The following is a 22,180-nucleotide window of genomic DNA, read 5'->3' as shown; positions in this document are numbered from 1 at the left end:
GTGTAACGATTGATATACCCAGCATGTGGTAAATAGGTGAAAGTTGAGTCTGTAAGAAGAATGACACAGTAAATCTGATAATATCTTGAATAATTTAAATCTCTCCTTTCTAGTGGAAGCATGTAATGCTCTAATGATTTGTGATTAAAAATTAGGAACACCCACCACACCAGCAACAACTACTTGTACTTATTTAACACAATTAATGTGAAATGATTGTTTCTCAGCATATTGAGATGATTTGGAATTCTGATTGAGAAAATCCCTGATGTTACTCTTTGATTTTACGTTTTTTGTCTTTACTTGTTTAGTTTGTAGATTTTTTTTTTAGTTTTAATTTTCCTTGGAATATAGTTGTCAGTACGTGGAGTAATGCAACCAGCTTACAAAAATGCTGCAAGTTGGTGAATTAGGTAATCATTCATTTCTAGTTTAGAAGATAGTGTAGCACAAATGAATGACTGGATTAGCAGCAGGATTTCTGGATCATGATTCAGCCCCACAAGAATATGTTCCACCAGGATAATTGTAGAATTTAAAATCAACTTGTTAAAAAATCTGAGATAAATCTTAGAATTACTATACCAGTTTGTAAAAATCAGGGAATCTGCCATCCTTAATCTAAACTATGTGTGACTCCCAATACACCAGCAGAGCTGACTTGTAACTATCTGTGGTTTAGTGGCAATTAGGAATGAGAAATAAATGCTGGCATGACTAGTGATATCTGCACCCCTGAGGAGAGCAATTATAAAGGAAATTTAGTTGAAGTTAATAACTGTTTAATTCCAGCCTTAATCAGTATTAAAGGAAGCAAAGTATATTTAACAGGATAAAGTTAAAGTGTCGGGAGTAATCTCTACAGAGTAAGCAAATGTTTACGGTTTGTAGGCATGAATTTACTTGAGCATGAAATAAAGCCCTTAATCAGAACAAAAAGTTACTTGCATCATGACACTGCTTTCTTGCAAGACCACAGTATGAAAGGAGGCAGAAAGATTGCATTTTTTTTGTAGTCTGCAAAAGGGTCTCAGCTCGAAGCGTCGACTGTTTACTCTTTTCCATAGCTGCTGCCTGGCCTGCTGAGTTTCTCCAGCATTTTGCGTGTGTTGCTTTATAAGGCATCGCCTTGTCTAAAATTTTAGAACATTTCACCATGTCACTTCACACCCCTTTTGTGAATGTGCAAAACCAGTTTAATTTCTTATGACAAGACCATACATGGAAATCACTAAAAATGGGAACTGTTTTACATTTATCACTGTTCTGCAAATCCATAAGTGAATAATCCTTAATGTTAATGGATTGTTGGTGTTCAGAGTTTTGAAGCAAACTCAAAATAATTTCTGTGATTCAATTCAATGCGATTTAACACTATGACTTGCTAAGTGCAATACTGAAAATGTTTTGAATTTCAATCATCATATTGCTAGTAGTAAACTATTTTGAAATATGTTTGATAATTTTGTGTGAAATTTTTGATAATGTTGCTTGTAAAGAAATTCCTAGTGAATGCATAATATTTCTGTAATTCAGGAATTAGAATTTTAATTATGTAATTTTAAAGATTATTAAAGAACTGGATTTTCCTTATTAGAGCAAAGGAGGCCATTCAGTCCATAAAGTCTTTGCTGGCTCTCAGAACAATCCCTTTCACCCTCTTATTTAGCTGCACCTTGCTGCCTCAATAAATTATCAACCGTGGTTCTCCAATCTTCCGACAAATCACAGTCACAAATTCACCTAACAACATCTACATATTTTTGAGATGTAGGTTAAAAATGACACACGTGGAGGAACTGTGCGTAATCATGGGAAGAATGCAAGTCCATCCAGGCAGTCTGCAGGTCAGGACTGAAACCAAGTCCCTGAAGTTGTGTGGTGTTAGCATTACCTTGTCTGAATGAACCATATCTGTTGCCATCTGACACAGAAAATATATCAGTAGCACAAGTATAATGTGCAAATGGAAGAGGTTCACTAGGTTACTAAAGGCACAATTTGCCTTGGAAATAACTAACAGAACTCCTCACTGGAAATTACTATTTCGATTTGTGTACTAAATAAAATTGTGCTGCGCCACTGAATGTCTAGACCATTTTGTTTTAGAATGGGCCATACCAAGTGTTGATTGTACTGGTCACAGACTGAATTATAAAAGTAATATTGAAAATTAATGTATAACCTGCTTTTGTCCATAATGTTTATTGTTATGTATTTCAGGATGATTTGGAACAAAACGGACTTGAGGATGGCAGTGGAAGTATGGGATCACCTTCTGTTGCTGTAAGTATCGATAATACTATGATGGTAATGCTTGTCATTTGAAATTTATTGTATAATTTAATTTAGCACTGACTTGTAATTTGATATTTTAATCAGAAAGCAAGCTTGTAAAATATAAAACCATATTTAAAAATAACATTTTTGGAGTAAAAAATACTGTAAAAGTTGATTATTTCAAATTGGTAGAGCTTCAAAAAAACTTTAATGCATTTTACTCAGATAGTTTATGCACTTCCTGTTGAGGGTTTATGGAATAACTGAGGTGCTGAAATACAGAGAAATCTACTTACAGAATCGGAAAATGAGATGTCAATAACTAACGTTGTTTGAGCACCATTTAAGGATGGCTCACATTTTACGGTGAGATTTTTAACAATTGCGATGAAACATCAAAATAGACTAAGGTTTAAATTTAAATCTTCTTCAATTTCTTAACTGTGAGTGTACAACGTGCTTCCCATGATTTGGACTTGCATCTCATTCGGGCATTGAATCAATTTTTTATGCCATATTGATGCATCAAATTGCATCTGCTCTTAGTTTGGTTCATTTCTGTAGTCTTTGGTGCCTATAAAACTATTACAAACATGAACTGGTAATTGTACAGTTGGGGAAATGAGGTATTTGGGTCCTAATAAATATAAGAACTAATCTTTTAACCAATTAACTAAAATGATTGAAAAGTAAAATGCAGACTAACTGGGCAGCTAGTTAAAATAGAGAAAAAGAGTTTACTGTCAAAGCATTAGAGAGAAATATGCAGTCAAAATCAGTGATGGATGAAGTAAGGAATGAAAAATCTAGGAACATTTTTAACATGCCACTGCAGCCCAAAATTCAAGTGTTTCCAATGCCAGAGAGGCTGATCCATAGAATTTAACACATTTTTAAAAGGGTGCTTATTAAATACCTAAAACAGTTTTGATTTGTACATTCTGTACAATCACAGCAGCTTATATTTATTTATTACTTCTCAATACTGCACCCAACATTAGTAGCTATTTGCAAAACTAGCAGAGATGCATGGAACTCATTCAGCTTTTGGATATTCACATTTCACTCTGTGTCAACTCCTCACCTGAAATTACTTTATCGGCTACGTGCAGATAACAAGTGGCATTTGTTTATAAAATCTGGCCTAATTTACAGTACTAAATGCAGTAGGCATCATCTTCTGTTTGTTAACCTACTAAGTAGTAGCAGCATTTACCAGTTATTAATATTCTTTTAATTGCTTGAAGTACTTTTGACTTAAAAAAAATTCTTGTACGTTTCATACTTTCATTGTGTGTAGCTGGTGTTTTCAAAGGTTAGAAGTATAGGCTATCTGTTTTCTCAATTCATGCAATTGTCGTAATTCAGTTTTGTTATCCTAATAATACGAAAAATCAATATTCAACAATATAAACAGAGGAGAATTTGCAGATGCTGGAAATCCAAAGCAGCACTCAAAATGCTGGAAGGACTCAGTAGATCAGGCAGCATCTATGGAGGAGAATAGACAGGACTCATGATAAAGAGTCTCAGCCTGAAATGTTACCAATTCATTCACCTCCATAGATGCTGCCAGGCCTGCTGTGTTTCTTCTACATTATGTATGAAAGCAATAATCAGAACTTTTGTTAGAAATTTAACATTATTGTTGAGAAGTGTTTTCAAAAATGTAATCCTACGTCAAGATATTTTATTTCGAGTTAGATAATCTGTTAACATCTTATCTGTTTCTTAAATGCACTTTCCAAGAAATGTTATGTAATTATGACCTTTTGTACATTGCTTAGATTTTATACAATGCAACAGTTGCATAGAAATCGCATTTCTCTATATGTTATGTTCCATACTGTCTCCTAGCTTGTCTTCATTTTGCCTTGTTACGGTATCCTTCTGTTTTTCTCTTGAAAATTGTTTAGCCTCCACCTCAAGCACATCTGTTATTTGTCTCCATCACTCCATGCAGAAGTAAGTTCCACATTTTGGATATTCTCACAGTAGTGATGTTTCTTTTGAAGTCCTTGTTGAATTTAACTAGTGTTTGTCCTGTATTTAGGAAATTTTTTCTTTAGGCTGCCCTTCCTGATTCTCCTGTCTCAATTCTGTTCTTCTCCCATTTTCCTTTGTGATAATCTTTCTCTCGTCTAATTATTCTCTCAGAAACAGTGGGACTCTTAATTTAGTTCAGAATTATGTGTACATTGCAACAGCAGTAAATCACTTGGCATATTGAACCTCCCACTGTTACATCAAAACTGATCTGTATCTTCATTCCATCAGGTCTGCATTACCTATAACTACGCTTATTCTCATATCTCAGCATATAGTACAAAGTACTGTTTTGTTGATAGTAATGCATTAGCAGAAGAACAATGTGTGATACAATCCCCAACAACTTAGTCCTGCATCACACATTGATTTTAAAAAATAACAGGATGCAATGGGCCAGAGATCCTCCTTGCAATTTACCAGACCGAAGGAGCTCACTTAACCAGGACCTCAAGGTTGGATTTTTACCCAAGCCGGGTACAAATTGTACTGCACAAGGTCATTAGAGAAGTCACCTCATGAAAGAGTGTGATAGAAGAATCCAGTTTCAGTGGCACTTGCATCAACACCAGAAGAGCAAAAATAAGAAATGTGTACAAACTATTAAATTGGGAGATGCAATCTTAAAATAAAGACATCCCAGAGCATGCAGTAGTGTGTGATACTTTTGCAGAAACCCTTTAGAAAAGCATGTTCCATTGGCATTCTTATATTCTATGTGCTGTATATCTTGAGAAGAATAAAGCAAGTTCGTTATTGGTATTAAAAGTTCTCGTCTTGCTCGTTGCTTGCTTAGTTCAGTGAATTTATAAAGGAACATTACAGACTGGATGACATTGCACACAAACACACTTGTGGACTTATGGACAATGTACTGAGAATTAAGACTGACAAGATGTTTTAAATTCATAAATCAGTAACAGTTATTAGAGGACAGACATTTTTCAAAGATGTTGTGTTACAGTAGGGGTCGGGAGTTACATTCCTAGCAAATGGTCCATATTTCCAATTTTCCTGTTTCTCATAATGAAAAGTCTCAACTCTTGGCCATATCTCAGAAACACTGGTTGAAAAAAAAATGTTTATTTCCTTCTATTTTGTATAAATTCTGTGCAAGCAAATTTAATTTTGTATCTCAAATTTTTGGGTTGTGATTTGTGAATTCTCTTAGTGTGAATTTCCCTTACTTAAACAGCTGAAATGGATGTTGCCTGTATCTGTTTCATCTAGAATAGGAATGACAACTTTTCTTTACATCCTCTTACCTCGCACTTCCCCAACCCCTTCTCTTTTAGTAATTGCTCAATTTTTATGAGTCTTAGGTACTTTTGATGTAATTCATTGCAATATGGTCATCAACTTTTTTGTGTAATTTCTGACTTGTAGAAGTCTGTAAAAACAGAACCTATTTGCTATCCAGGGGTGACTTGTTGCCTGCAATTCTCAGTTCCTCTGGGAACTCTAGGAAGCTTCAAGTATCCTGAATGAGCATAATGTGGGAAGTCTTTAACAGCTGTACAAAGTGGTCATCACCCAGCTACAAAGTTCTAACTAGTAACTGCATGGCCACCTAAGCGGATAGGAAGAGATGGGCAATAAATATCTCTTGAAATTTTCTTCTAAAAAGTGTGTTAGCATGTTAGGGATGAAGATGGGTGTTATTGGAACACTTACGAGAGATTTAATAAATACTTCATTTATGCTGCAAAATGGGTCTTATTTTCATAAGAGCAAAGCAGGTCATATGGAAATTTTGATAGACAGCATAAATTAAGTCTTAGAGTCATGGAAAAGTACAGCACAGAAGCAGGCCCTTTGGCCAATCTAGTCCATGTCGTAACTATTTAAATTGCCTACTCCCATAAACCTGCACTGGGACCATAGCCCTCCAAACCCTTACCATCCATGCACCTATCCAAACTTACCTTAAAAATTGAAGTCAAGCTTGCATGCACCATTTGCGCTTGCAGCTCGTTCCACACTCTTGCGACCCTCTGAGTGAAGAAACTTCCCCTCATATTCCCCTTAAACTTCACATCGTTCACCCTTAACACATGACCTCTAGTTGTAGTCCCACTCAACAAACTTTCTGCACCAGATTTGAACTCCTTCCTGTATTCTTTCGAATTAAAGTTTGATATTAGTTGCTCTATTATCTGATTAATAGCTTGATGTCCTTTATGTTAATTTTCTCATCTGGCCAAGTAACTTACTTCCACCAATACCATTCTTCAACCATCCAAGGAAAGATGTGAAAGCAATGCATAACTTGATTCTTCAGAGTGTACCTTTTCCCCTTCCCCTTTCTAATGCCTCCTTCAGCCTTTTCAGGTAGTGGCAGCTTGCTGTATTAAACTGCCATCATGCCCATGAAGAATCTGCTAGAGCTTGCTCAGACTTATAAGTTTCTGCATCATCTGGAAAATTCTCGTGTGTGTGTGTGTGTGTGTGTGTGTGTGTGTGTCTGTGTGCGCAAATTATTTGTCCTCGATTATTATCACTCTCATTGATCTATAATTTACCACACCTAGCCATCCTTTATTCTCAATATGTTGTCTGTTATGTCCATAGAAATATTTGTGTTCAGTGTTATTCATTTTGTGGAGTTACTTTATAAATATACTGAACTTAGTAAGTAATGAATACAATGTTGTGAACATCTGAGACCACTTAAGAGGGAATGGAGGGAGTTATTTCATCTTAAGGTACTGGGATGTTTATAAAAAGTAACAAAAATGTTATCTACTTGCTTTATTATTAAAATATGCGCATGGTTATATAGAGTTCTATCACAGAATTCTGATATCAATAATGGACTGCTTTATGTGCTTGTATTAAAGCAGTGTTGGAAATAGATGAATTTATTACATTGATTGTGAAGTATATTTCCAACAGTAAACATAATGCCAGTTTTGAGTGATTGCAGTCGTTGAGGGATCATCCATCATGAAAGCATAAGTCCAGTTTAATAGTCTGTCAAAATCTGTTTTTATTTGCCTTGGGTCACTCTTCATTGGAATAGATGCAGTGAATAGGCAGTTGTAATCCCTTGATACTAAGTGAATTTTATTCTAGGAATGTGTAAAGCCGTTCTTATGGATGTGCATAGTGTATTATTCCAACAAGTAATTACACTAAAGTGGTGACATTAAAGCAACTGTGATTGCAGAAAATGATCAGCAAATTAGATCTTATTACTGGGCACATCAAAAACTAGCCTTAATACTTTAACTCTGTCAGTAATGATGTTATGTAATCATCTATCAGACAGATACAGGCTGGATCTGACTGGGATACTACCAAAGATTTGTATTTTGGTAACTAGTATTTTGTTTTGCAGATCTTTTAATCATACTTTGCAGTTCAGTAAAATTGAAATGAAAAGATAAAATTAATATAGGCAGATAATTGTTGACAGATTTGAAGGATTAAAATTATTTCTACAAAGATTTGCATTAAACTAATTGTGTAATTCTATTTACTATCTTCCTCATTTTTTCAGATGTCATTTTTTTCTCTGTTTGTATTTAGTTTCTGTTGCAGAAGTGAACTTATAGAATGAACGAATGGCTCTATGAGTCTGCTCAGCCATTAAGATCATGGCTAGCCAAATATTTGGACCCCATCTTTTTTCCACCTAACGCATGTAACCCTTGATTACCTATACATTAGTCTCAATATTATGGCACAAGAATGACCATTTGGTCTATTGAATACCTGCTTTTTATAGAAAATAAATTCAGACATCTTTCCTGCTTTCTGTAAGGGCTTATTCAGTTTGCTTTTCAAAGCGCTCATTCTGTTTCTACCATCCCTACAGGCCTTGAGTTCCAGATAATGTGTCTCACCTACTTTTTTAATGGCGCACATACACCTTTTGCTGATGATATATCAATACTCCAATTCCTTCATCTGTGCACAATTTCCCAAAACCTACCCTATCTATAGCAGTCAAGTCTCTCCTAATGACTGTTACTTCAAAAAGAATAACTCTAACTCTTCTCATCTAACCTTATAGATTTCCCTCACCTTATCAAATTTGTTCTGCATACTCTATGATCTTCACCTTCTTTTGGAAGTTAAGTAATTATAAATGGATGCATATGTACTTAATGACCCAAAGCCTACAGCTTTCTGAGCTAGAGAATACCACAAATCCATAGCCATTCGAGAGAACAAAGGCCTCTTCATTTCAGTATGGTGTAGTTGTTCTCTCATCCTGGGATCTTACCACTTAATTTGAGATTTCCAGACAACTGGAAACTTCCTCATACAATTTGTACTGTTGTTTTCCCACAAGTTTGTACATCACCATTCTTAACCTCAGTGTATTGGTCCATTGTGCATAATCTTTTCTTTGTTGACAATTCAGCCAACCTAGAAACCAGTTTTGAGTTGACATTGCATAGTTTGTACATGCATACTCTCTCAAATATATTTCAAAATTATACACAATAATTATAACTGAGTTCCCACCAAAACGTTTAATGGCTGCCAGACTTCTTTTTTATCCTTTTTCTACATCAATTTAAGAGCCAACATTTGTCTGATTACTTGAGGCACCTTTATCAATTATTCTTGTGTAAGAATACTGAATTTCTCCAAACATTAACGTTTGTTAGTCACTCGTCATTTAAATCATTTTCTGCTTTTTGTTATTTCTTCCTTCATGGAAAATCTTTTTTTTCCTCGCTGTGGTCCATCTACCACCATTTCTCAGCAGCTTACTTAGCCACCATTTGGTGTCCTCCTCATAAACAAATTTTAGTTAAATGCACAACCAGCATTGAGAGGAGAGGTGGCGACAAAAAGTCTCCATTACTGAAAGATGATGGTTAGACACTTAAAAAATCCTTTAAATGAGTAGGGCAAGCATGAGGTTTTTATAACCCCGTTGACTTTATTCTGTGATACTTAAAATTATTTAACAGCTTGATAAAGCTCCTGGTGTCATTGTTACCTTGCAATACCTGCTCTATTAAAAAATGATTAGATAGCAGTTTCATTATTTTGTAATATAAAGTGCTAGCTCAAATGCTGTCACTTGAAATTGGGTCAAGTTTTTGTGTGGTACTTAACCAAAATACCGGTAGTTCTTAAAAGGACTTCGTAATCTGTGCTGCATAAAGTCTACCATATTTTCTCAACTTGAGCTCTAATGTGCTTAAAGGCACCATTGTAGGCAATACACATGCTATTTGAGACTTCTGTTGTGTGTGTCTATCAAATTCTTAAGCAGGCTTCATAGTATATTAAGTATGAGGCCTGCTTCAACATTATGTAAGGGTGACCTGCTTGTGAGAACACAGCTCTTGGAATTCTATACAAAATAAATATAAACCGTGCCTCTACCTAATCTCTTTTGCATGTGCACCCTCTTTCAAGAGTCCCTTTGGCTTCTTCCCTCTTTCATGTCTTTTTTACCAGTTTTTTTTTACTTCTCTTATACAGTTTCAAAGTTCATTTACTTACAATGCCAGGTTTATTATCAATGACGATTGTCTCCATCTATATCATTCTCTCTGCTTGCCAATGAATTGCTTCATTTTCTTTTGTTACCACCCTGTGTCTAGTCAACTCTCCCCTTAAACCTGATCTCTGTGGGATATAATCAGCTATCTGTGTAGCTTTTTAAAATGTTGGCAAGCATTGGTAACTATTGATGTTGAAATCCAGGGCTCACCCCATGGTGACGTGTGGATTTTAATCTGGAGTAGATGGGGATAATTTTGTTCTTGGTCACATGCAAGAAGTTGTGATGATAATGGCCTAAACCAAGCATGCCGTGGCATCAGGAAGCCCTGATCCCACCCATCCATTCTCACCTGTCCCGGATTGGATAAGCAGTTTTGTCTCATTGGCAACTAGGCCGGGACACTGTTGTGCACAAACCCAGCTGCTAGAATGTGCCTGACTGGCATTTTCTGCACGTGGATCTGGGGCTGACCTGTCAAAACGTTAAAAGAATTTTAAAAGTTTACATGTCTCTGTGCCTTTTGGAACTATTTAAACCCCATTAAAATTTGAAGAGCATAATTTAAAAACCATAAATAAAACAAAGCACTAAATTGCTTTACTTTAGTGTTACTAATTGAAATACCTTCCCTTCAGCTTCCTTGTCCACAACCCTCAGAATATGATTGAAATTAATGAGGTCTCCAAGAATACACTCGGTCTGACCTGCTCAAAGACTGAAGAGGTGATTTCCCTTGCATAGTGTTGGGATCCCAGCAAGGTTGCCCTTCTGCTAGACTCCATGTGATGACAGGTGCAATCTATCTGTCAGCAAATCACGGATTTCATCACTTGGCTGTGCACAGGTGGGACTAAGGCTTGCTGAAGTTTCATATGGACTCCAGCTAACAATATTCTTCCCATGGACTTGTACAAACTGAATTTTGGAAGAGGAGTATAATTTGTATCATCCTCTGTTTATATATTTTTTTTACACATGTTTATTTTCACAGCATAATACATTTTTGGATGCCTCACAATGCACACAAGGGTTTCTTGAGCTATTTTTGTTTGTCAGGGTTATGTTTATCCCATGAAGATATCAAATACACTTAGAAAACAGTCTCTTACACATCCTTCAGTAATTGCTTTCAGCCTTAACGCATCCCTGCCCCCATCCATCCATCACAGAGTAATTGAGGCTGCTTTGTGGTGTGGAATTACTGTCATTGGGAATTGGATGTAATTTTGGAGACTTGTCATAAGATACTCACAGATAGCTTTCAGAGAATACTTCATTTAGAGAGTTGGATTCAAAAGTTATGCTGACCTAGGCTATTTGCTTTATTTGTATGTTTTAATCTGCTGTTATTAGCAGTGATCAAAGATGTATGTAGTAACTGAACCTGTGGTTACGTTTGCCTGGGGAAAGCAAGGTTAGAATATACAGGATTTCTATCTGCAATATATGTTGTATACATTTCTGATCAGCTAAGACCTTTTTTGCAAGAATTACCCACTAAAGTATGCAATTTATTGTAATATGTTAATAGGTTTGACCTTTCATAACAGGGTTATTCTGTACTTCCAAGTTATTGCTACAGCAGTTGCATCCTATAAAATGAGTGTCTTGATTTGCAAAGTTCCATCTTGTAGTACAAGTAGAATTACATGAAAAATGGTGAATGGGTGCAGTCTTTGATTTTTCTGACTGCTTTACTGAGGCAGCACGAAGTGTGGACAGTGAATGGGGAAGGCTGGTTTCCGTGATATGCTGATCTGCAGTTTCTTGCAATTCCATAGCATGCATTCTATGGTGTATTGATGAAAAATTGGCAAGGGTCAAAGGGGACATGTCAAATTTCTTTCTCCTCCTGAGGATATAGAGGAACTAGTAAGTTTTCTTAGCTGTAGCTTCAACATGGTTGGATACATGGTTTCTGATAAATGGATGATTCAGTCCTGTTATCCCAGATTGAGCAACAACAAATCTTTATGGAAAGTAGTGTGGAATGAAAAAGTATTTGCTTAATGAAATATTTTCAATCTTTTCTTTCTTAAAGTTGGATCCTTTAGAGAAGGAATGGCTGAAGTGTGCTGCCATTGGACATTTAGCTGCTTTGTGTGATCTTCTCAGGCAGGATCCATCTCTGGCAATGAAAAAGGTAAACTTTTTCACAGGTGAATTAATTTACATGTTATAATAAAAATTACATGGAGAAATAAATGCAACTAAAATATTTTTGTAAATAATATGCAATGGTATAATTAAAAGTATTATTAGAACTTTGTTTTCTTGAAGCATCCTTTTAATGATAGAGATTCTTGATAGCTGCTTTAGGGATTGGGATGGGAGAGTAATATTCTGCCAAATTCTCCACTCAATATTGACCATATTCAAATTATGTTCTGCACATCTGGGCTATCTGACTTGTATAAGCATTAACTGTACATCTTCTTTCTGATGTATTCCAGCCTTTTACTTTTACTATTACTATGCACTTGGAGCCTTGTTCATTTGTCTTACAAACAATACCAAATAATCAAAGGCATTCTAGACCACCCAAGTATGAAAATACTAACAACAGTAGGAATTTCTTCTTCTATAGCCTGTGTATTTCACTTTTACTGAATGTTTAATCTAACAATTAGCATGAATGCCACTTCCCATCCAATAATTGTTTGTATGATTTGGAATATCCAGTGAGAGCTGTTCATGATCTTGGCCAGAGTTGTAATGTTGCCCTCTGTATACAGTGTGGAAGCGGCAGATCAGACGTCAGTTGTGTTGATAGCTTTCAAAAAAAAAATTTCCACACTTTGGCAATCAGTTTCCAATGGGGTCCACTTTCACAGGTCTTATAGACTTTTGTGGAGATAAAATAAATCACTAGTTGCAATAGAAAATCTGGCTCATTAGGATTAATGTGCAAATTCAACACCTATTGGATATATGGTACTATGTAGTGTGTTCAAGACAGTTGCAGGTTATTAAAGAACTTTGCTTCATTTGTTATTTTGTGTTAAAGTAGAAAGAAAACATTTAAGATAATTTTGTCTCTTCCATGTAAACTGTTCTATTGAAATTCTGAAGGACTTCACATCTGTAAGTATCAATGTTTCTACTTCTAGTTTTTAAAAAATCTTTGAATATACTTTAAATTTATGGTATTTAAAATGTCTTCAGTCACTATCTAGCTAATCAATATCAGACAACATTTGCACAAATGAAAGATGCTGTTCAACAGTGCTGTTATAAAGGTGTGGAATCATACTCCATTCCAGTGATGAAAAAACAATTGCAATTGAAATCCAGTGGAATACTATATTTCTGAGGAGACAACCTGACCCGCCGTGTGCTCGGTGGAAGACAAAAGATTCTATAGCCCAAATACAAAGAAAAACTGAATTTATCCCTGGTGTTATGGATAATACTTATCCTTCAAATTCAACAGCATTTTAAGGAAATAAGTAACTATTATATTCTTGCTGTTTTGGAGAGCTTTTCTATGTAAATTGGTGCTTTGTTTCATATACTAAAATTGCAACTAGACTTCTAAAATACTTCGTTCATTGTAAAAACACTTCAAAAGATCTCAAGATCTAGTAATACTTCAGTGGTTTTACTGCATTATAATGTTAAAATTAATTCACTTCATCAGGGCATTTTATAACTTAACGAAGATTTTCAGAAATGTATTGTTCCATCGATTTGTCCTAATCTTTGACAATGGCCACTGTCAAAGTTTGTGTTTATTTTGTAAAACTCTTGCTTCCTTTTCCCACAAGTAATGCAAATGCTAATTCAATTAACTCCTTTCATGTAGCATCTGTTGCTGTTCTAATATTGGAGATTTAATATTAACTGTTAAATATTAAAGATATGCAAAACAGAAATGCCTGAGTATTTTGCCGTACATTTAATCTGCAGTTCAATTTGTTGATGTTTTAGAAGTTTTAAATAATTATCCTAATTCATAATTTTAAAATGTTTCCTTTTCTCCTCCCATAACTCCATTGTAATTGGTGTGCTGGAATGATCCCACTAACTTTGAAATGATCTATGTGATGATAGGGGGTAAGTACTTGACCACAAATGAAACATTCTTGGTCATGTGTCAGATTGTGTCATGGGTCTTGTTACTGATCAAGGAAGAGATAAGCTGAGTTCTCCATTAACTAATCCATTTGAGGCAGGACACTCCAATTGGCTTGTACTAAGTAAACCCATGATATGCCAGTCCAAAGAATCTGCACTACTTTGAGTTTGAATTGGAAGTTGACAATCTTACAGCATCCTTTAAAATGGCATTGACCTTTCTCAACCAATATAACTTTGTAAAGAGTAAAGTGTCCAATGTCAGCCACTAATACTTGATAAATTTAAGTTTTTAATTTCTAGCACTGCAACATCTTGTGAATGACTATTATTAAAATAGATCTCTTGACATTTAGAAATTATTCAAAGACCCATCAATATGCTAGAGCAGCAGTCTACTTCATGAGACAAACATACCACCCAGGCTCAGACTGTTGGTGATCTGTGGCATAAGGTAGTAGTAGATAAAAAGACCACTGCACCTTTTTTTATATTTTAAAAAAAGCATTGAACAGTTGTTCAGGATCTGGAGATTTGGGTTTGAGATGTGAAATTGATTTTTTCTTCATGTGCATAGAGGAACACAGCTATCCAGAATAGAAAGTTCAGTTTTCAGTCAGTTGAGAACCACTATCAACTTCATCAGAATATAAAGTACAGCCAGATTGGTATACTAGATGTTATTAATTGCCAGAAGTATCAGCATTGTCATAACAAATGAGTAATTCACAACTAATTCTCAACTCTTTGCAAGTTCCTTCAAAATTAATATTATTCTGATAAAAATAGACATTTCAAAGCCAAAAGGTTTATTGGTATGATGTTAATTATCAAATATAACTATAATAATTCAGTTTAATATAGGAAATCTAATGATGGAGAAAACCTAACAGCCACCGCAACTGTATAGATGTGTTTAATTCAAAGATTCAGTCATTGAGATATGATGAGATCAACAATTTGCAAACTACTCTTGATATTTTTTAAACAAGTAAATGGTGGCTTGTTGAATGATCAATCTTTTTTATTTCATACTAAACTATAATTAATGGTTAGTAACTCCACTGCTCATCAAATATTTTATAATTGGTCTATTTCGTTCAGGTAATTTATCCAGGCTGTCATGGTTTTTAAAATCTCAGTTTCCCTTAATATTGTGCGTGTCTCAAATATTTTGCATCTTTTTACCCTAGAGATAAGCTAAAATTTTCAATATATTGGTTTACTGTATGAGAATTGCTTGAGGGAAGAAAAAAAAAATCACTTTCTATGGTCTTTAAAGATCCCTAGTGTCTGGTGAATAAGAGGCCAGCAGATCTGAAAGGAACTCCAGACTAAAGATCTTTATGTGCAGTTTTCTTGAAAGATAACAGTCAGCAAAATCAGGGCATGATTGCTTTGCCTAATTATTACCTGTTAACTTTTACCTTTTTTTTAAATAAGTCCAAGTAAGAACATCCATCACTCATCACCCCTCCAATGGCACATAGTGGCTGTAGTGTATAGCATTTTACATCACAAGAATTGCAGGTACTCACCTGCAACTTTTTCCAACCAGGAGGATGTGCTCAGCAGTGCATGGGAACACTACTACTTTCAGGGTTACACGTTTACTCAGAAAATAAGAGTAGGCAATTCCAGCCTACTCCACCATTTGATATAATCATGCCCTATCTACTTCAAGAGTCAGCTCCTCTTCTGTGCCAAATCCCAAATCTTTCAAATGTGTATCTACCTCCTCTTTAAACATCTTGAGTGATGTGATCTAGCCTCTTCCTGCCCTCTGGGGCAGTGAACTCCAGAGAGGTTCCACCATCTGAGAGGAACTTCCTGTGCACCACGAGTTTGTAAATAATAGCCTCTTTTTGACAATGACCACCCCCCAACCCCAAAATTTAAAATATTCCCAGAGTGGAAAAATTTCAACATCATTCCTGCTTAAGATATTGTTTCCATCATATTCCCTCACTTTTTTCTATTCACTGTGCTTGTTCATATGTTGAAGGAACTTCTCAACAAATCTCTCTACATGATTTTCCTTTCATAAAACCATGATTACTTGGCTTGATTGCATTAAACTTTTTGATAAATCTAACTATTTATTTCTTGATAAGAAGCTCCAGCATCTCCTGACGTAGTCATCTTGCCTATGATTTTTAATGCAGCACTTGAATTGACCATTAAACGTAAACAAAAGATGTCTGGTATTTAACAACAAAAATGCCCTCTTAACAATGGCATATTTGTTAATGAATGTCATTCAGTCATTTTTACCAAGAATAACAATTGTATTTTGGTATGTGTTGGAGATGCATATTGAGAACTAATAACAGATTATTTTGTTTACATGCTATAAAGACTGTATTTTGTAAGGAGATAAACTCGTCATTGCATTTATTTGTTGAAGTTGATATAAATGCCTGAATTCCCAAGGCATCTCCAGGAGCACAAAACTGTAAATTTACCTTTTACCAAAAGTGAAGCTGCACACAGGTAACCTTGGGATTGCTCTATAAACTTAGGTCTGCATGCCCTTGCATTTGCGAATTTGCCATGTTTGGAATATAGAATAGATTTATTGAGGTATCTTTGTGTTCAGGCTTCCCTCACTAATATTTTTCTCTATTTATCTTATCACAATTTGTTTCTTGTCTCTGAATTATGGATCAACTGTTCAACATCGTCAATCGTTCATCATCATAGTTCGTAAGTTTCTTTTGTATCTTAAATTAGCAGTAAAAGGATTATTCTTGTTAAATTTATTAATACTGGATTTTATTGACTTCTAGCCCTATGAGTTTGACTTAATGAAGGAAGATGATCAAAGGGAAGAAAATTACTGTGTTTAACATGAGCATTTTTTTAAGCATCCACGGGTGTTTGTCATACTTCAGTTCTCTCAGTCAGACTCATAATTTAAGTATCCATGCTGTCTTCATCCTTCAGCATGAAGTGAGTTCTCCATAGTGATTTGTATCCTCTTTGTAGTACGTGGACCTCTCTAATGTGATGTGAATATTATGGAATAATCTGTGTACTTTCCTGACAAAGTATCCAGGTTTCTGTTGGACCTTGCTTTACTACTTGTATCTTCATCTTACCTGGTCTGTGAAAATATTTAACACTGCCCGCTAATTTTAAGTACTCACTTTTAATTTTATTTCTGGTTTCTTTATTTATATACCCAATGTCACAATCCCTTGTTCACGGTCTGCCACTTCATATTTATTGGTATTGGGCTTCGTTTATTTCTTGTAAATTCTAAATGAAACTTAAATTCATTAACTACGTTTATTGTTTGAGGGCTTGGGTAAAACTAATAGTGATGGTGTAATTCAAAAATAATGTATGTGAAGCCATGAGACTAAAGAATTTACTGAAGGACCTGTTACAACTTTGTGGTAAACCCATATTCTTAATTTAGAAGTCAGAATAATCTCCTTTGGATTGCCTACTACAGGAGGAGAGGGTAGGAGAATTTGAAGACTCAGTTCCAACTCTGATGAGTTCAGTTTGTTATGTTTTGCACACTGGTTGTCTGCCCTGTTGGTGCAATTTTTCATTGATTATATTATGGTTACAGGTGGCTATGGTTATGGTTACCCGTTTTTCAAACATTCGCTTTACGACAGACCTACATTAGTACGTGGTACCTGTTTTTGCTAACCACAGACCATGGATTTGCACCTTGGAAGGTTTCCAGGGTGCAGGCCTGGGCAGGGTTGTATGGGAGACCAGCAGTTGCCCATGCTGTACGCCTTCCCTTCTCCACGCCACCGATGTTATCCAAGGGAAGGGAACTAGGACCCAAGCAGCTTGTTGTTGCAGAGCAATGTGTTGTTAAGTGCCTTGCTCAAGGACACAACACACTGCCTCAGCTGAGGCTCGAACCAGTGACCTTCAGATCACTAGACCGATGTCTTATCCACTAGGCCATGCGCCACCATATGATTTCAGCTTTTACTGCAATGGATTTAAAGTACTTTGGACCATGTGACAGAGTAGTTACCTTATGAAGCTGTGATGCATCTGGATAGGATCCAGCATATTATTCTCTGGGACTGCCCTGTAATTCAACTTCAATCACAAGTTAGTTTCAAAGCAGAATTGAAGATCTAAATTCCATAAAGCCATGATTTTCCTCATGGTCCACTTTGAATCTGTTGTCAGAACCAGGGCGTGTAACGGCTGATACAGAATGTCAGGTTCCCATGAGTTAGAACTATGTTTCTGTTTGTGACCCATAGGTAGAGACAGGTCTTCACTGCATTTTATTCGATGGACCTCCAAGGATAATGCTGGATGTCCTCCAGGATTGGTCCTTCTGAGTGAAATGGCTATCATTTGGGTATTCAGCAAAACCCAAATTTATTCCTTTACTTTCTGTTATTGGTATCATTTCCTCACATGGCTAGAATAAAGAATCATCCCTATGGAAAGGGGAGGTGGGGGTGGAGAGGGAAACATGTGCTTAGTGGTAGGATCCCATCGGACATGACAGAAGTTCCGGAGAATAATATGCTGGATCCTATCCAGATGCATCACAGCTTCGTAAGACAACTAGTTTGCCTGTGATTACAAGAAACTGCAGATATTTGTGGATACAGCTCAGCACATCATAGCCCCCCCCCCTCCATGGACTCTGTCTACACATCGCACTGCCTCAGTAAACAGCCAGCTTAAACAAAGTCCCCACCCACCCCAGACGACTTATCCTCTTCCGCCCTCCCATTGGGTAGAAGATACAAAAGCCTGAAAGTATGTACCACAAGCTTCAAGGAGGGCTTTTATCCTGCTATTATAAAACTATTGAAGTGTCAGTAGTATGATAATATGGACTCTTGACCTCACCATCTACCTCATTATGGCTTTTCACCTTATTGTCTGCCTACACTGCACTTTCTTTGTAACTAATACTTTATTCTACATTCTGTTATTTCTTTGCTTTGTACTACTTCAATGGCTATTGTTAAATGGATTGCATGCAAAACAGTTTTTCACAGTACCTCAGTACATGTGACAGCAATAAACCAATGTACCAATTTCCATGTGCAATAGCAGAATTATTCCTTAGATGATGTATGTTTCTAATAAGGTTCATTGTATTGGCCTGTAGGTAACAGACAGATAATCAGGTCAATTTCATCTTTTATCTCCATCTCTCCATCCTCTCCAGCTGCTAACTCTGGTAGGTGGACTGAAAGGTTTTTGGTTGTACCATGTACATCTTCTGTTTTCTAAGAATGCCTCAAAGAATTTTCTGTGAAGGGAAGGCAGCTTTTGGATCTGATCACTTTTTTTCATGTCACATATATAAAGCATGCCTGCATATAGAAAGTAAAACCTCAATTGGTAATGTCTTTCTTTGCCACACACGTCAAAGATCTGTGCATGGAGCTATAAATTATGCTCTAAAGTTAGGCATGTATTGTCTGAATTGAATGTTTAGATTACCAAGAGACGATCAGAAAAGCTGTTCAGTTATAATGAGATGGTAATAATACTGTCTCATTAAAATAAATCTACTTCTAGAGGAGGTTTCTTCTCCCAGGTGCCTAATGAGCCCATTGCAATTACTCTGGTTTTCTTTCTTTCACTAAAATTATTTTTAACATAAATATTAAGCTTCAGTTGTGACATTCCCACTGAGCGGGATGTTGGTGAGAGCATAACTAGGCCCCTGTTCACCAGGGCTGATGGGTCGCAGCAAACATCATCAATCATCAGTCCTGTCAAGCACTTACACCTTGGCTTCATTTTAGGCACGCTTGGTTTGTTGTTTTGTAATTAGCATGGCCGAATGGGCAGGAAATGTTGTACATACATTTGTGAGCAGCTGGCAAATTCAGGGAACTTTCCAGAATGAAGCAGACGGTGAACTACAAACATGGGGCCTCCAAGGAGGGAAGGTGATCATCAGGTAGTAACAGCCCAGCACGTTTCTTAGGATCATCAAAGACAGATCTGTGGACCATTTTGGAAAAATGTTAATTCAAAATTTTCTTTAGTATATCTGTAAAATATACCTGCAGTTGTTAGACTTGCTCCGTTTGAAGACCTGAAAGTTATTTAAATGTGTAAGTATTAGAACAATTTAAACTTGTATTTTAATAGCAGGTTTGCCTTTTGTATTTTAGCAGCAAAACGCAATTCCTCTCAAATGTCCTTTACTGTCTCTCTATTAGGTAATCAAATAGGATGTGAATGTTGTGATTTATTTTAAATTGTTAATGCCCTATATTATCTATTGAGATGAAGATATTGAGTGAACAGCAGCCAGTTGTTTATTCCAGTTTTATCCCTTCCCTGGTCATTCTTTACTAATTGAGATACAGTTTCCTGAGTGCTGGGCTTGCACTAATACTTATCTCTTGGGATTTCTCATATTTGAAGCATGATGCAAAGTGCTGAAAATTTGTTCACTTTCAAATGGTCATTATTTGTGAACTCAGTTCTGTTCTTGACTAATGCTCAGGGGCCAGAACTCTGGGAGGCTGAGACACAACAGCATGACACAAATCAGAATAGGGATTGAACCGGGTATTTTGAGTATAATTGAACAACATGACAAGCCAACTCATTGAGTACAAGAGTTTGAATGTCATATTGTAGCTGTGTGTGTGTGTGTGTCTGTGTGTCTGTGTGTGTGTGTGTGTGGAGAAAGCTGTCAGACAGGGAACGTGTGTGTGTGTGTGTGTGTGTGTGTGTGTGTGTGTGTGTGTGTGTGTGTGTGTGTGTGTGTGTGTGTGTGTGTGTGTGTGTGTGTGTGTATAAAAATGTGTATATATATATATATATTTATATATATATATATATATATATATATATATATATATATATATATATATATATATATATTTATATATATATATATATATATATATATATATAAAGCAACACATTGGTCTGGCTGCACTTGAGAGTATTGTGTACAGTTTGGTCACCACACAACAGGAATGATGTGATACCATTGGAAAGAATGCAGGAGAGATTCACCAGGATGTTGCCTGGAATTGTGAGCTGTGATTAGAAGGGGAGGTTGGATAGGCTGAAGTTGTTCTCATTGGATTGTAGAAGGCGGAGGGTGACTGTATAAAGGTTTATAAAATGATGAGGGGCAAAGATGTGGTAGATGGTTGGTCTTTTTCTGGGGTGGGAGAGGCTAAAACTAGAAGGCATAGGCTTAAGATGAATGGGAGAAATTGAAAGGAATTCTGCGAGCTGCAGAGTGCTGTTATTATGGGTCAAGCTGTGTGGGAAATGATAGACACGGACAAAAGTATAACATTGAAAAGGCATCTGAATAGTAATGGAGTGGAGTGAAGTGGGAAAATGAGATGGGCATCTGGACAAGTTAGGCTGAAAGGCCTGTTTCTGTGCTGTACAACTCTGGCTCTGATTGTATTTGATCACATGTTAAAACTGTTGAGCCATCTGGATCAAAGAAGAAACATTAAATATTAAACTTAGCACAAGAGCATATATTTGTTTGCATTTTTGATGACCAGTGTGTTCCATAGTGATTTAAGCACCTGTTGGGACTAACAGCCAATTAGTGCACAGTAAGGATGAGCAAGCTAATCATGATGGTGGTTGGATAATTGCCCAGATTTTGTGAAGTCCAATATTTCTGTTGTGCTTATAGATTATCCCAAGTGTCCTGCACAGAACTAGTTTAGATTAATAAAGAGGAATTTACTAACCAAAAATGTGTGACCCCCAACAGCTGTGCTCTTCTTGATGTAACGTATTACAGTTGTGCCTGAGCAAGCTCCCATCTATGAAACTGCCAAGGAAATTTTTGATAGCAAACTACCTCTAACTTCACTCTATCATCAGAACGATCATGTTTTTTGGAATGTTTCTGATTACCCCTAACATTCAGGACATTCAAAAACTTAACAGGCAATATACACAATTAAAGGTAATATAGTTTTAAAAATACAAGCAATTGTTAAATAAAATGTTTCTGCAAACTCAAATAATGCAGGAAGAGAGAGACTTTATTTTTTATTGTCTTTATTACTTGCAGCTATAAAATTTAATTTCACATGATCTCTTGGGTGCTGGCTTAGGCAGATTCTTTGTGTCAGTAGCTGAGAAATTTTCAGGAGTTTCTGTCCCACATTTGAATCCATACAAAGCCTAGTGTTGGAGTGTATTGACATGATTGCTGCCTGGAATGCTTTTGCAAGTTCAGGGCTTCTCTACATGGATTTGCATGAGCCAGTATCACAACACTTTATTTATGGGGATGAGTGCTGGCAGGACTCCATATTATGCTGGAATTTTATAGACAAG

General features: G+C 36.1%; 1 protein-coding gene across 1 annotated transcript in view; it reads left to right on the top strand.

The window, feature by feature from the left end:
* LOC140735970 (uncharacterized) overlaps window positions 1-22,180 on the top strand; it is a 68,309-nt gene that overhangs the window by 40,057 nt on the left and 6,072 nt on the right. The window contains exons 4-6 of the mRNA XM_073061601.1: window positions 2,224-2,286; window positions 11,844-11,945; window positions 12,875-16,585. Of these exons, the coding sequence (XP_072917702.1) occupies window positions 2,224-2,286; window positions 11,844-11,945; window positions 12,875-12,919 (210 nt within the window). The 3' untranslated portion in view covers window positions 12,920-16,585. The remainder of the gene's footprint in view (window positions 1-2,223; window positions 2,287-11,843; window positions 11,946-12,874; window positions 16,586-22,180) is intronic.

Source organism: Hemitrygon akajei, chromosome 11 (assembly GCF_048418815.1).
Source record: "Hemitrygon akajei chromosome 11, sHemAka1.3, whole genome shotgun sequence".
In the NCBI taxonomy this organism is placed as follows: domain Eukaryota; kingdom Metazoa; phylum Chordata; class Chondrichthyes; order Myliobatiformes; family Dasyatidae; genus Hemitrygon; species Hemitrygon akajei.
The sequence above is the reverse complement of the archived record's forward strand: the minus strand, read 5'-3'. Positions and strand labels throughout refer to the sequence as shown.